At 55.7% G+C, this 12,877-nt stretch overlaps 7 protein-coding genes and 2 non-coding genes across 9 annotated transcripts; 4 read left to right on the top strand and 5 right to left on the bottom strand.

Annotated features, from left to right (window-relative positions):
• Window positions 1–167: 167 nt before the first annotated feature.
• BO82DRAFT_428676 (uncharacterized protein) lies at window positions 168–558 on the bottom strand (the record flags this gene model as incomplete). The annotated part of the gene is made up of 2 exons (XM_025640458.1): window positions 511–558; window positions 168–450 (listed from the first exon to the last, which is right to left on the bottom strand). The coding sequence occupies exons 1-2, from the start codon at window positions 531–533 to the stop codon at window positions 168–170; spliced, it is 306 nt and encodes a 101-aa protein (XP_025496413.1). The 5' UTR covers window positions 534–558.
• An 867-nt stretch (window positions 559–1,425) lies between these two features.
• Window positions 1,426–2,350, bottom strand: BO82DRAFT_361065 (succinate dehydrogenase/fumarate reductase flavoprotein; the record flags this gene model as incomplete). The annotated part of the gene is made up of 2 exons (XM_025636801.1): window positions 1,426–2,046; window positions 2,342–2,350. 2 exons carry the CDS (start codon window positions 2,348–2,350, stop codon window positions 1,426–1,428), a joined length of 630 nt encoding a protein of 209 aa, XP_025496412.1.
• A 364-nt stretch (window positions 2,351–2,714) lies between these two features.
• On the bottom strand, window positions 2,715–4,674 carry BO82DRAFT_418590 (Zn(II)2Cys6 transcription factor; the record flags this gene model as incomplete). Its single annotated transcript, XM_025640079.1, has 5 exons — window positions 2,715–3,719; window positions 3,779–3,919; window positions 3,989–4,303; window positions 4,358–4,540; window positions 4,615–4,674. 5 exons carry the CDS (start codon window positions 4,672–4,674, stop codon window positions 2,910–2,912), a joined length of 1,509 nt encoding a protein of 502 aa, XP_025496411.1. The 3' UTR covers window positions 2,715–2,909.
• A 435-nt stretch (window positions 4,675–5,109) lies between these two features.
• On the top strand, window positions 5,110–8,306 carry BO82DRAFT_388877 (O-methyltransferase; the record flags this gene model as incomplete). The annotated part of the gene is made up of 4 exons (XM_025638414.1): window positions 5,110–5,136; window positions 5,200–6,006; window positions 6,992–7,371; window positions 7,545–8,306. 4 exons carry the CDS (start codon window positions 5,110–5,112, stop codon window positions 8,020–8,022), a joined length of 1,692 nt encoding a protein of 563 aa, XP_025496410.1. The 3' UTR covers window positions 8,023–8,306.
• Window positions 8,307–8,413: 107 nt separating this feature from the next.
• On the top strand, window positions 8,414–9,259 carry BO82DRAFT_350477 (Rieske (2Fe-2S) protein). Its single transcript, XM_025634164.1, has 2 exons — window positions 8,414–8,684; window positions 8,761–9,259. The coding sequence occupies exons 1-2, from the start codon at window positions 8,424–8,426 to the stop codon at window positions 9,016–9,018; spliced, it is 519 nt and encodes a 172-aa protein (XP_025496409.1). The 5' UTR covers window positions 8,414–8,423; the 3' UTR covers window positions 9,019–9,259.
• A 194-nt stretch (window positions 9,260–9,453) lies between these two features.
• Window positions 9,454–9,525, bottom strand: BO82DRAFT_t32. The gene has a single exon. It is a non-coding gene; the product is annotated as a tRNA-Ala (tRNA).
• A 748-nt stretch (window positions 9,526–10,273) lies between these two features.
• On the top strand, window positions 10,274–10,745 carry BO82DRAFT_350475 (uncharacterized protein). The gene is made up of 3 exons (XM_025634163.1): window positions 10,274–10,407; window positions 10,465–10,566; window positions 10,619–10,745. Exons 1-3 carry the CDS (start codon window positions 10,361–10,363, stop codon window positions 10,704–10,706), a joined length of 237 nt encoding a protein of 78 aa, XP_025496408.1. The 5' UTR covers window positions 10,274–10,360; the 3' UTR covers window positions 10,707–10,745.
• Window positions 10,746–11,368: 623 nt separating this feature from the next.
• Window positions 11,369–12,667, top strand: BO82DRAFT_397950 (uncharacterized protein; the record flags this gene model as incomplete). The annotated part of the gene is made up of 1 exon (XM_025638990.1): window positions 11,369–12,667. The coding sequence occupies one exon, from the start codon at window positions 11,369–11,371 to the stop codon at window positions 12,665–12,667; it is 1,299 nt and encodes a 432-aa protein (XP_025496407.1).
• Window positions 12,668–12,773: 106 nt separating this feature from the next.
• BO82DRAFT_t31 lies at window positions 12,774–12,844 on the bottom strand. Its single transcript has one exon. It is a non-coding gene; the product is annotated as a tRNA-His (tRNA).
• Window positions 12,845–12,877: the final 33 nt, after the last annotated feature.

The raw sequence follows: 12,877 nt of genomic DNA, 5'->3' as shown, positions 1-12,877 counted from the left end.
TTTTCCCCTTTGCGAGTCGAGGGGTTTTCCCTATGTTGTCATGTGAATGCAGAGGCTGTTGTACGGTATTGTTTAATCTAAACTGAATAACATTCGTGAATGTGATGGAGAATCTATCATCCAGCTGACAAGGTATATATGCCATGATCCTCTCAACCTCCAACCTTTTACGCCCTTTCAATAAGCTCCTGGACCTCGCTGGGATCGAACTGAGCCGTCTCCACCTCCTCCCCCTGCTTGTAGAGGACTGTCAAGGGCATCTGGTCGGGCGAATGCGGCGGGAGAATGAACCCACTGTTCACGATGACAAAGTCAACCTCGTCGCCCCGATTTTCATCCGCCTCGCAGAAAATTGGAAAGAAGGGCGACTCGGGCCCCATCCAAGGAGCCCAGTAATGTACAACGACTGACTTAGAGGTTTCGTTGATAGCCTCGATAACTTCGCCGGGACTAGAAGACGAGACGGTAGTTAGTCAAAGGAGAGGGGATGAAGGGTGAGAATAAGCGTACTCTTGTGCGAATTTGACAGGCATTTCGGCAGTATGGGCTTCAAACTTGGTTACGGTTGATTTGGATATTAGATTTGGTTTGGTGGTGGAGTTGATGAATATGCTAGGAGGCTGGTCACAAGGCAAGGAAGCAAAGTGGCATGAATCTCAATTTATAGAAGCATTTGAACTGCAGCGTGGGTCATCAGGTGCAGCTTAGGCAAGCCATGTTACGCAGATCGATTCTGCTGCCATCGTGCTCAGTACTGAGTATTCAGCATCACATTGCTTTTGGTGGTGGGGCTGGGTGGGCTATACGACTGAGTTAAGTTCTCAGCTCGTGGGTCTCTTCCATAATCGATTCCATTGTCGCGAGCTGACCGGCGCTTTAGCTTTCAGCTGAGCTCAACTTGGATAAGATCTGCAATTTATACGTCATCTGGGACTCGATCGATGGTGGGGGGAAGGGGGCTCAGCTAATAACAAGTTACTCGTACTCAGTATCAACTCGCAGTCACCGTGCAGATACCGAGTCATGCTGGGTGGATCTGCCCCCACAGATCTCCCAGAATCGACTCAACTCGTGCAGATCGATCCTTCTCATACGCACTCATGAACGCCATCTGCTGCTTCCTCAATCTCTAATCCTCTATCGATCTTACTTGGCAAGGTTTATGCCTTGTCTCTGCGGAAGATGAAAAAAGACACCGAATTTCGTGCCGGAAGACACCAGGGCGCGATGGGAGCAGAAGGGTATAGGGCCCTGCCGGAGATAACCCTATGCTGCCAGGAGATTTCATCATTGATTGTCTGTCTTCTAGAGCAGCCCGCCACCTGCACGAACCTGCGCTGTTTTGAGTATCATTAATCGTTTCATGAGAGCAGTAGTCAAAAATATCAAATCGCATTATCAATTTACAAAACAACAAGCGGCACCTCAGCCACGGAGGGTCTTCGCCCGCTCAGCCGCCGCCTCGCCGGCAATCTTGCCAAAGACCGCTCCCTTGGTCAACCCCGAGCCTCCAGGATAATTGAAGGCAAAGAAGCCGCCAGCGATCTCCCCAACCGCCCAGAGACCCGGCATCACAAGCCCCTCCTCGTTCAAGACGTGCGCTGCATCGTCCGTGCGCAGTCCGCCGTAGGTGAACGTGATACCGCACGTCACGCCGTAGGCCACATACGGGCCCTGGTCAATGGGCAGCGCCCAGTTACTCTTCGGAATTGCCAACGCAGTGCCCGTCGAAACATGATCGAGCGCGAAGGCATTGAACTTCTCCACCGCATCGTGGGGCGTGGCGGCGTTGTACTGGCGGATCGTCTCGGCGAAGTTGGCCGCATCGACCCCCATCTTTTGGGCCAGCTCCGGTAGCGTGTCGGCATGGATGGGCTTGGAGGTGGCGTAGCGGGGCTCGAGCAGGTGGAGGGTCTTCTGGTCGAAGACCTGGAATGCGGTGGCTTGGGGCAGGCGGACGATGGCGGCGCCGGTCTTGGCGTAGGTGAGGCTGAATACACAGCATAGGCAATTGGAGATCGAGGCCGGCAGGTTGTCACATTTATGCTACGTTGCACCAGAGGCTACTGTCAATCAAAGCATGTAGCTTCAACAGGCCCATGATCTACAGAAATAATCCTCAAATCAATGGCAAGATACAACAGAGGCGCTTGGCGGAAGACTCGTACACAACATGCCATATGCCCTACTGCCCATTCCACTGGGACTACTAAGTCTAAACAGCATCAAACAGCGTTCAGCTCCTCAATTACCACTTTCAATCCGATCGGAAACGTGAGCGAACCCTAGCGAAGGTCAGTGTTCCACCATTTTATCAAACGATGGCATAGAGTGTACATACAGAGCTCATCTTGATCTTCGCCTGGGGATCGACAGTCCACCTGATGCGTCCACCATCTCAAACAGCGCCACCTTGACTTGGAGAAGCGCAAACTCCTGTCCTAGGCATTTCCGCGAATACGCATTGAAGGGGATGTAGTGGCCCCGGGCAGTCTTACGCCGGACCGCGGCCTGAATCTCTGGCACCGTGGGGCCCCACCGCTCGGGCAGGAATTCGGAGGCCGTAGAACCCCAGATCTACTGGTTGGTCTGCACGCCATGGGCGGTCCAGCCCACATCTGTGCCTGGATGAATGGGGATCCGATCACCTAGCAGACCGTGTCGGGAGGCCCTGCGACTGATCATCCAGGCAATGGGGGGGGGGGGGGGGGGGGGTAGAGACGGAGGAGCTCATAAATGAGCGCGGTCATATAAGGCAGCCGGTTGAAGGTCTCTCCCGTCAGCTTTTCATCGGTGACGACCATGACTTCGGCGCGGATGTGAGGCAGGTGGGGTAGGGCAAGAGCGTCATGAGCTAGGTCAGCGGCATGACCGTTCTTAATCTGGTAGAATAGTGAAAGTCTCACATTTCAGTCGACAGCCAATCCCCTCCCACGACCCGGCTCAATCAAATGCAAGGCCAGCTTATACCCCATCGTGGACCCCACACACTCAATCGCCGCCCGACAGAGCGCGACCTGATCCGGGTCGGCGAAGGGGCAGTTGACGACCACCCACATCGGCCAGAGCAGCGTATACCCGTTGGCCAGCTTGGCATGCTCATGCAGCCGGAACCGGTGGGGTGCCTCTGCATCAAGACCACCGAGCGTACTCGTGACCGTCGCGCAAATCACCTCCGCCAGATACGCGATCCCATCCAGCAGGAACATCGCCGGGTCGTCGGGGAACCCCAGCAACGCCAGCTCGGATAAGGAGGCGTGTCGGCCCTGCAGGAAGCACCACTCCTCCCAGCAGTCGAGGAACTGCTGGTAGAACGAGATTTGCGCCGCTTGTACCCCGGCCAGGAAGCAGGTCGTCCATGGATCCCGCCCGCGGGTGTGAGGATCCGCGGCGGTGGCCTTCTCGGAGAGTGGCGATGGTGTAGGTGTGGGTGTAGGGTTCTCGTACTGATTGCGCCAGTGGTTGGGGATGGTGGCCTGCCAGTTGTGGAGCTCGATCAGCAGGGTGCACGCCTGGACCAGGAGCGCGTGCAGGGTGTCGGCGGGGATCGGGGACGAGGGGCTCGTGCGACGCCGAGCGTTGGTGACCTGCATGCAGAAGTCGGACAGTTTGCCCGTCAGGATCGAGGAGCGGATCACGGTGCACGGGCGGGTGATCTCGTCGAAGGAGGGCGGCATGCAGGCGTATCGGAATTCCCGGCGGATCATTGCTTGCACTTGCTGCGTGGTGGGCTTAGGGCGTGCTCTGTTGATGCAATAGAGGGCGGGCTGGTACTCACCATTTGGGTGTATGCCCAGCCACAGAGTCGCCGGCTATACTTGTTGCTTCTTGATGGGATGCCGCGTAGTTGCATGAGGGAGTAGATGCCGGGGATGTGGGGGTTCAACAAGCCTGTCGTCGCACCCTCCCCGCTCAAATCCTGTCCAGGTGCTCGATTAGTCACGCTCGATATGAGTGTTCGTTTTAGATCCTTGTCAGGCCTTCCTACCGAGAACATGCTCAAGAACAACGAGGCAGCAAAGATCTCATCGCGGACTTGCGTCTGGCTGAAGCTCAGCGCCTGATTCAACAGCCGCAAGGCCAGACCATAGTGCCTTCGTGCGTTGATCTGGAACTTGGGCACCCGCGCCTTGTGGAAGAGGGTCAGGTAGGACACCGAGAGCACGGCATGCTTGAAGCACGGATCATTCCCTCGCTCTTGAAAAAGGTCCGGAAAGAAGGCCAGATGACCCTCACATGGCGATCGCTGCACGCGCAGCACATGGTGGTGGTGAAAGTAGCACAACGACATCAGCTCGCTGTCCTCTGGGACAAACGAAGTGATCATGCTTCTTGGCTGCATCTTCGCAGAGTCGACCTTCTTCTGCTTCGGTTCCCGTGGGCTAGAGGGAGGTGACCTCGCATTCCGGACGACTTTCAACTTGCCGGCAGTGCTCCCGTGAGCGACCTCATATCCTCGGAAAGCGAAGGCATCGGGATACCCCGGACAGGGGACCCCGTGCGTGATGCAGCGCTGACAGCCTGGCTTGCCCTCATCGCACTGTATTTGACTGTCAGTATCCGTATGAATATTGTATAGCTATGTATAGAAAACCAAAACAGGATTTGGCGTACCTTGACCTTCCGCTTCCGACAGAGTATACAGCCGGCGCTTAGCTTGCCTGGGAACACCATTTCGACGCTGTGTAAGATGTGTACATGCACACGATGGCGAAGAAACAGAGTTTATCAGATGATCAGATTACCAAAATCGCCATCGATCGGCGCTTATTTAATCTCGTTGTCCTGGGAAGGCGTCGCAGCGAAAGAATATACCGAATTTATCAGATTTATCAGATTAGGGTTTGGCTTGAGCCCTACCCGGTTCCATCATGCTTCTATCGCCACGCTAGCCCCGATTCAGTACCGGTTTGCGAGAGCCAAGACCTCGGGCTTCGGCGGTAATCTGATAGGAATCATACAATCCGTGCACCATGGATATCAGGGCGGGCGTTCCGAGGATAAAATGGTCGGCTGTGGTCCAAAATGCATCAGGCACGTAATCAACTCTTTCCCCCGCGACCGCTGCCTCGATTTTAAGCACTAAAGCATAACATTCCAACATCCGAGATGGGTAACCCCAGGTATAACCGTGAAGTATGCCACCTACCTCCCAGTCACTATAAAGTAGCAAGAGCTAAGCTGGTTGCGTGGGAACAGGACGGTCGCGAGCTCGTTCTCCTGCAACACATCTTCTCCCTGCCTCATCTGGAGACCTCTCTCCGTGGCAACCCGGCAGCGGTCTTGGCAGAGATTGACCGGTTCGCGCGAGAGCAGTCCCATCTGATTCACATTGGCCCGGAGAAAGGCGCCGTGGTCTCCTCGCTAATTGCCGAGCGAAAGCCGCAAATCATGGTCGAGCTTGGCGGCTACGTCGGATATTCGACCATTCTTTTCGGCCACGCGGTACGCCAAGCCGGAGGCCAGCACTATTTCAGTCTAGAGATCAACCCCGTCAACGCGGCCATTGCCAGTCTCCTGATCGACTTGGCCGGGTTGAAGGATTTCATCACCTTGCTGGTGGCCCCCGCCCATTTGTCTCTGGCCCGGCTGATGAGGCAAGGGCTGTTCGACGACGGGATTGATGTCCTCTTCCTCGATCACTTCAAGGACCGCTATCTCCCTGATCTCTGGCTGGCCGAGAAATTGGGGCTGCTGAAGCCGGGAAAGTCTATTTTGGTTGCGGACAATGTCTCGCATCATGGAGGGCGAAAGGATACGGACGAGCCGACCAAGCCACATTATCTGGACTGGATGCGGGGCTCCGTAGAGGAGAAAGAAGAGATTCTTCGCCGCTTTGCATTCACCGCGCCCTCGAATGCACAACTTGCAGAGATTGTGCGCGAGGGTGGTGATGCAGCTGCGATATCTGAGGGGTGGGACCTTGCTTTGGTTCCTGGTATCCCGAAGATGACCTATGAGTCCCTCGATCAGTATTACACGGGACGAGAGGATTTCAACGAGAAGGTATGGTGGCGTTGCTCCTACAATCGCGCAGCCGTATGCTAACTCCACATGCAAATAGGATGTTGACATTGCTCAACTGGTTGCCCAGTAGAGATTGTGTCGGTCAGACGGGTCGCTGTCAGGCAGTCACAAGCGGTTGGTAACTAGTTTCGATGCATTGTTCAAGTTATCGATTCTGTATTCGTAGCTCTATATTAGAGCACTGTTTTGATACGCGCGTTTCTATCTTGTTCAGTCCGCATATTCTTATCTGACAAGTCCTTGGTTCGAACTGCTGTGCTGTATTGGTTGACGTGATATCATCTCAGAGCAACGGGCCTTCGGGTCTGTAGTCTCGAGTCACACATCGCCAGAGAGAAGTAAGCTTCAACATTGACTTGAAGTATGAAGCGAGGATGATATTTTAGAAGCCATTCAGAGGCTCTTTAGTGGACGGTATGGTTCTCCAGCTGGAAGTATACAGCCAGAGGGCATGAGTTCTCGCGACATGATTGGCCGGACGCAAAGAGTCGGCTTTGTAATCGGGGCTTTTTCGGCAGTGTTTTTGGGCATCCATGATGATAATTTGCCTACAGTTGAAATTGATTGTAGTCTCCTGCCGTTCTTTCCGAGGCCTCTGATCGTGCATAGAATACCATGTACACCTGTTGAGGAAGAGGAAGGGTGATATGACGGGGGGCCCACACACTGCTCCACCCATGACATGCCCGTCAAAAAGACCCCATGACGTCCGTCTCCCTTACTTTGCCACATAGTCAATCCCTCGCCAATGATGATGCTTCAAATGAGTAATAGACCGTAACGGTGCTAGGAGTGTTGGTGACGTCGAACCAAGCAAACAACGCGTCGCGCGCGTCGAGACAAACACAAACACAAACTAGCCGAGATACACATGAAAGTTGATGCATCACATCCATCACATCCATCACATCCAACTCTCCATTTCCCTCCTGTTTACTATTATCATTCCCATCCCTATTCCCAGTCTCTACCCCCAGTTCTCACCTCTCATTCAATCTTCCATCCCTTCACAGCTATACAATGGCGTCCGCTGGGCCGCCGTCTCCGCCTCCGGCAACGCCGATGTCGCCTACCACCTCTTCCTCAAGAAGAAGCCCAACCCTACGAATTTGTCTGCATCTGCCGGGCCCCCGGGGTGGAAGAGGACGAAGACGACGATGAGGAGGACAGCGAGAACGAGAATGACGAGCCTATGACCGACTGCGACGCGGGCGAGAGCTGCATGTGTCGCAAGCCGGCGGCCGACCACCCCGATCACCGCTGGACCATCTCCCGCGCCGGCATGCAGCGCCTGAACACCTACCAAGACATGCTGAACCTGCGCAACCCGGATGCCTTCGACATGTACACCTTCAACGACCACGTCGGCTACGGCGCCATCGAAGTGGCCCAGAACATGCTGCTCGACTTCCACGCTGTTGTTCAACACTGACTCGCTCGACCCCATGATGAGGTAAGGATTCACTCGCCGCTGACCAATGCTTGGGCTGTGCTAATGACCCTCGATGATGTGCTAGAACTAACGACGGGGACCTCTTCGGCGAAACCATGATCATCCGCGAACTGATGTTCCTGAGCATGCTGGTCGAGCTCGAGAAGCAGGGTCAGTTGGCCCACGTCCGCAACCTCGGTTGGGTCATGGGATGGTCGCCTGCGAGGCCGACGCCATGCGCTCGGACGAGTTCAATCGGCGCGCCAGAGGGCAAGAAGAAAAAGAAGGCCTACGCTGGGGAGCACTTCGTGCCGTACCTGCTCGCCTACGGCGGCAAGCACAACATCACCATGTACGGGCCGTCGAACATCGCCGAGATCATCGCCGAGGCTGAGGAGGCCGAGAAGCAGAGCGTGGAACTGCCCGCCGCCGCTCGGGATCCCTGGGGCTGGGCGACGGGCTTCAAGGCGTACGAGCGAAAGAGCAAGACCACCGCCTACGGGGCGGGCAGCCGTGGCAAGGCGAAGAGCTTCAACAAGAAGGATCCCCTGACAAGGATATGATCAAGGCGCTCAAGGACGGCATGTGTCTGAGCATCGGCTGAGCAGTGTGCTTGCCCTGTCTGTTGTCTCTCCAAGAATGACAGGTTATGTCAGGTTGAGGGGCTCTTTGGATTGTTCTTTTTCGGGTTGGTTTTGTGATTTCCGTATCCAGGCCGGACCTGTGCTAAGTGTGTGTGTATTCGATCTAAAAGCTTTTGTAATGGCTACAGTGGGACTATCTGTGCCAACCTCACCACCACCGTAGGAACGCGACAGCCCTCCCAGCTTCTTTTGTTGGGGAAATTTATGTGGGGTGCGGAGAAGCACTGGAGGCGGATGACTAATCGCCCCTTCGGAAATTCTCCCCCGCAGCCGCAAAAAAGCGAGCGAGTCAAATCAACTTCAATTGTCACATTTCCAAAATGAACCCCTTCCATCGACCATCCCAGACAGCAGCCACCTGGCGCAAGGTCGGCCTCACCTCCGACTTCCCGGACGTCGACTCCGAGGAGGCCAAGTCGCGGATCAAAGCTAGCTGCAAGGCATTCCATGTCCCCACCACGGCCACCAGGGACGAGTGCCCGGCCGACACCCCCGTCGAGGCGGACCTAGACATGCCGGGCAACATCAACGAGCAGGTCCTCGTCTTTCGGTATAAGGGCAAATTTCATGCCATTGATCATGTAAGCATGCTTCACTCTAGAATCTTTGGGGGGGGTTGTGTAGATCAGCAAAACATTGATGTATATATATCCTCAGCAATGCCCTCACGCCCTGTATCCACTATCCTGGGGCAGCGTCTTTGACATCGAGGATTTCGGCATCACCCTGAGTGCGGGCATCAACTGTCCCAAGCACGGGTGGTCGTTTGATCTGTTCTCGGGGCAGGCAGACCGTGGCAACTACAAGTTGAAGGTCTGGGAGGTGCAACTGCGGGATCCTCCGGCGTCGGACGAGGGGGCTGCAGGGTCTGCGGAGCAAGAGGTTTGGGTGAGGCGGAAGCAGCGGATTGGCTAGGGTGAGTAGCACGCATTGACGGCCCGGGGCCGATGGCATACTCGTCAAGCCACGTGCCTGGTGTGGATTGAGGTTCATTGCAGCATTCGCGTTGCTGTCGCGGGGAATTCGCTGGATCCGACCTGCTGGTGGTGATCTTGCTCGTGGTCTTCAGTCAGCGCGACTTCGGGGGCTTGAAAGTCTCTAGATTGTACATAGACATAGCTTTAGAGGTGTCAGTATACCGACTCTTCCCAGCGAGGTTGTAGCATAAGGTACTATGTAGACTGGAGCGGACTGCAGCCCATTAAGTCGTTTCTGGAAGGCGGCAAAGACACACCCTATCAAAGGGCGTAGCCAAGCCGGCCCCTAGGACGCGAAGGCCAGCACTATAAGCCAGGCCGCCAAATCATAGCATCCGAGCGTGCCAAAAAAGAAGCGTAGGGCCAAAAAGATTGGACTTGGGGGGAATCGAACCCCTGACCTCTCGCATGCGAAGCGAGCGCTCTACCACTGAGCTACAAGCCCAAATTGATGTAGGGTGGCAAATACCTATGCTTGAAGATACTCAATTTGCTCTACTAGGCAGCACTATTTCTGCATGCTCCCACCCCCTGTCCACACTCGAGACAGCAAGTCCTTCTTGGCTGCATTGCCAATTGGCGCTCGAAGAGGGGCGGAAACATGTCTTCCTCCAGTCCAGCCTTAAAGGGCGAAGCGCCGTCTTGGCGTTTCTGGCAGTCTTCGTCCAATCTCGCTCCGCGGCCGCCGATTCCTCTCACTCCCATGACCCTGGAAGACCCTCCAGGACTGCTGGGGACTGCTTGGCAAAGACCATGAGTATTGGCATAACTCCACCTTATGCACCCAGATGGCTGATCTGGTCAGTCGGAGTCGCATGAGCCGACTTTTTCTCCAGCTGCCACGATCACAATGCAAGCGCCCAAAAGCAATTCGAGTCTAGGCGTGGTGTGGTGTTACCTATCTATTCTGGGACTCCCAACGTGTAACCTCCCCACGCGCCAACGCTGCCATTGAGGATGACTGAACCTCCTCTTTCGGTCACGTCGGCTCCTGACTATTGATTACGGTCGACGATTACCCTGTCCCTGGACCCAATGGCAACTGGGGGGGTGGAACCACCCCCCAGCGACAACCGCAGGGCCAAGAGGAACCAGTTTGATTTCTCCTCTCGGCAGGGCTGACTTGGGCAAATGCCAATCCCTTCTGCCTGGGCTGTCCGTTCGCGTTCGGATTATAATAATAGTCGGGCTTACTGCCCTTTGCCCATCCCCCGGCTCAGTCCCAGCTTTTTTCCTGTTGTCGGTGCTCACCCCCCGCCCCCCCCCCCATAACACCCACCATGTCATACTACGGTCAACAACAACCGCCACCTCCACCACAGGGATAGTACGTTGGCAGTAGCCGAATCTACTAGGTGAATTGGTTACTAATGAGATCCTCTAGTTACCCACCTCCCGGTGGTCAATACCCACCGCCCCAGCAAATGCAGTATGCTCCCCCGCAAGAACAGTCGCAGTCCAAGGACCGTGGGTGTCTCACCACCTGGTATGTGCTGACCGTGAACTGAGTTGACCTGACGTTGGCTAACCGCTCTCAGTCTTCTGACCATGTGCTGTTGTTTTCTTTGCGAAGAGGCCTGCGAGTGCTGCTTCGAGATTGTGGAATGCTTATGTTGCGGGTGCTAGTCGCGGTGTTGTACTATACCTTCGTTTGAGATTGATCCTGCTTCTGTTCGTTCCGTGTTCAGCCTTGTGGATGCGTTGGCAACGTCTATACTTCTCGTTTGTTTATAGTGATAGCTTACTAGATGAATCAGTCCGGTTTCTCGCGCCGTTCTTCCATACATCTCCCAGATAAGTTAGGGCTCGGATGGTTTGTTTACAGTGCTGCAAATAGCCAAGGCATCTCACGATCGAGGTCACCATTGTCCGCCTCAAGCTCGGATTGAGAACATCTCTGGCTCTATACAGGCTTCTGCTTCACACGATGTAGCCCCAGGGCCCGATTGGCATCGGAGTCATTTCTCTGGGCTGGGCTGCTTGAGCGGGGAGAAGGATCCCACGTCTTCACGAGTCAAAGCAGCAATTGTTCATTTAGGGTTCATTTGTTGGCTCAGTATATGCCTTCTGTTGCTCGGATTCTCGCCACGATCTTCTCACTTGGATCTTACGCACAATTCAGGTCCAGATACCTGCTCTCCCCTCTTATCCGTCGCATCAACAATATTGACATCGTGATCCACCTTCTCTCACCGAGACCCGAGGTTTTTCTCAGCGCGCCATTACTTCCGTGTCCACCATCAATTCTCTTCAACAATCACAAATGTTGGATACTCCCGCATTTCAAGATGGTAGGCAAGCGGTCCCCCGAAACAAACACCTCCAAAGCTCCAAAAAGAGCCACCGCGGACAATCCCGACAACGACTCCGACGACCAACTCCCCGCCGGCTCTCTCCCCATCAGCCTGATCCGCCTCCTCCCCAACCAAGCCCCAATAACCCTAAACGAGTTTCGAACCTGGCGCACCCACCCCCTGCCCCCGGCCATCCCAGTCTTCGACGACCTCTCACCCCAACGCATCCGCGTCGGGCTCAGCCGGGGCCTCCGCCCGCACCGGCTCGATGCGCACTACCTGAGCAGCCTCGCCTACGAGCCCGTCTGCCTAGCGCCCCACACCCACAGCAGCACGTACAGCCTCCTCCTCCAGTCGGGCGGCAACGAGGCGCTCCGCGCGGACGACGTCCTCCTGCACTCGCCCTTCACCGACCCCCGGACCTGCCTCTTCGTCGCCCGCAACTCCCTGCGCGCCTACCGGACCCACCTCACCGCCGCGGTGGACGCCTACCACGCGCGTCTGCGGAACTGGCGCGCCCAGCGGCGGCAGTGGGAGGCGGCGCTGCTCGTCGCGCTGGGGCGCCGCACCCCCGAAGACATGGCCGCGCTGATCCGCTGCGAGCTGGCCAAGGATAAATACCGGCCGTGGTTCGTGGGGGCCACCGCGGACGGGGACGAGTTCACCAGCCCGCATGCGTTGTGCGATGGGCCGGTCGTGGCGTCGGCTGTGCGCGCCCGGCTCGATCATGTCGCGCGCACGATCAGTGCGTTGACGGAGGACTTGCGCCGGCTTGCGGAGGGCGGGCGTTATTATGTCGTGGATGAATTTGAGGCGGAGTATGAGCTGTGTGCGGAGAACCCTATGCTCGATCAGGCGGCGTTCGCGGACTGGGCCGTTGAGCGGTCTGTGCATTGGCGGCTGGCCGTGCGGGAGGGCATGATTCCTGAGTTGGATGGCTTGGTGAGGGATTTGTACGATGAGTGGGTGGAGGAGGATGAGATTTTTGATGATGAACCGTGGCGTCCCGGGAGGGGTGGTTTGTTTATAGGGACGGGCCAGGAGCAGCCGTGGGGTGAGCCGGCGTATTACTTTCAGGTGGGGATCCAGCGCCTGGGGCGACCTATCAATGATTTGTTTGATGAGGAGATACGGGACCTGCTTCACTGCGTGGAGGAGTGGTATTTTACGGCGTTGGATGAGAAAAAACGGGCGATCGTGCAGGGAATAAAGTTGCGATTCTGGCCGATGCCGGCGGAGCTCTATCGCAATGTGGACGAGGCGTTACGGTTTGAGAACCCGTTCGGGAATTGATTTTGGCGCTGTCCATCTTGAGTTTATCTACAGTTATCTTCAGTGACTGGGATCAGAGTTGGATCCGGAGAATAAAAACGAAGCAAAAACAAAACAAAAAAGAAAGTGGCGCTGCCCGGAATCGAACCGGGGCTGGCACGGCCACAACGTGACGTCATACCACTAGACCACAGCACCTGTTGTTGTGGTTGTGGTTTCAACTTTAGGTAA

This window comes from Aspergillus uvarum (genome assembly GCF_003184745.1).
Source record: "Aspergillus uvarum CBS 121591 unplaced genomic scaffold BO82scaffold_4, whole genome shotgun sequence".
NCBI lineage: Eukaryota > Fungi > Ascomycota > Eurotiomycetes > Eurotiales > Aspergillaceae > Aspergillus > Aspergillus uvarum.
The sequence above is the reverse complement of the archived record's forward strand: the minus strand, read 5'-3'. Positions and strand labels throughout refer to the sequence as shown.

What these genes read in the sequence shown, in the direction of transcription:
- BO82DRAFT_350477 (XM_025634164.1), top strand. Translation starts at nt 8,424, where the DNA reads ATGAACCCCTTCCATCGACCATCCCAGACAGCAGCCACCTGGCGCAAG. An exon ending in AATTTCATGCCATTGATCAT is followed by an intron (nt 8,685 to 8,760) that starts GTAAGCATGCTT and finishes ATATATCCTCAG; the next exon opens with CAATGCCCTCACGCCCTGTA.
- BO82DRAFT_350475 (XM_025634163.1), top strand. Translation starts at nt 10,361, where the DNA reads ATGTCATACTACGGTCAACAACAACCGCCACCTCCACCACAGGGATA. An exon ending in CCACCTCCACCACAGGGATA is followed by an intron (nt 10,408 to 10,464) that starts GTACGTTGGCAG and finishes GAGATCCTCTAG; the next exon opens with TTACCCACCTCCCGGTGGTC. An exon ending in CGTGGGTGTCTCACCACCTG is followed by an intron (nt 10,567 to 10,618) that starts GTATGTGCTGAC and finishes AACCGCTCTCAG; the next exon opens with TCTTCTGACCATGTGCTGTT.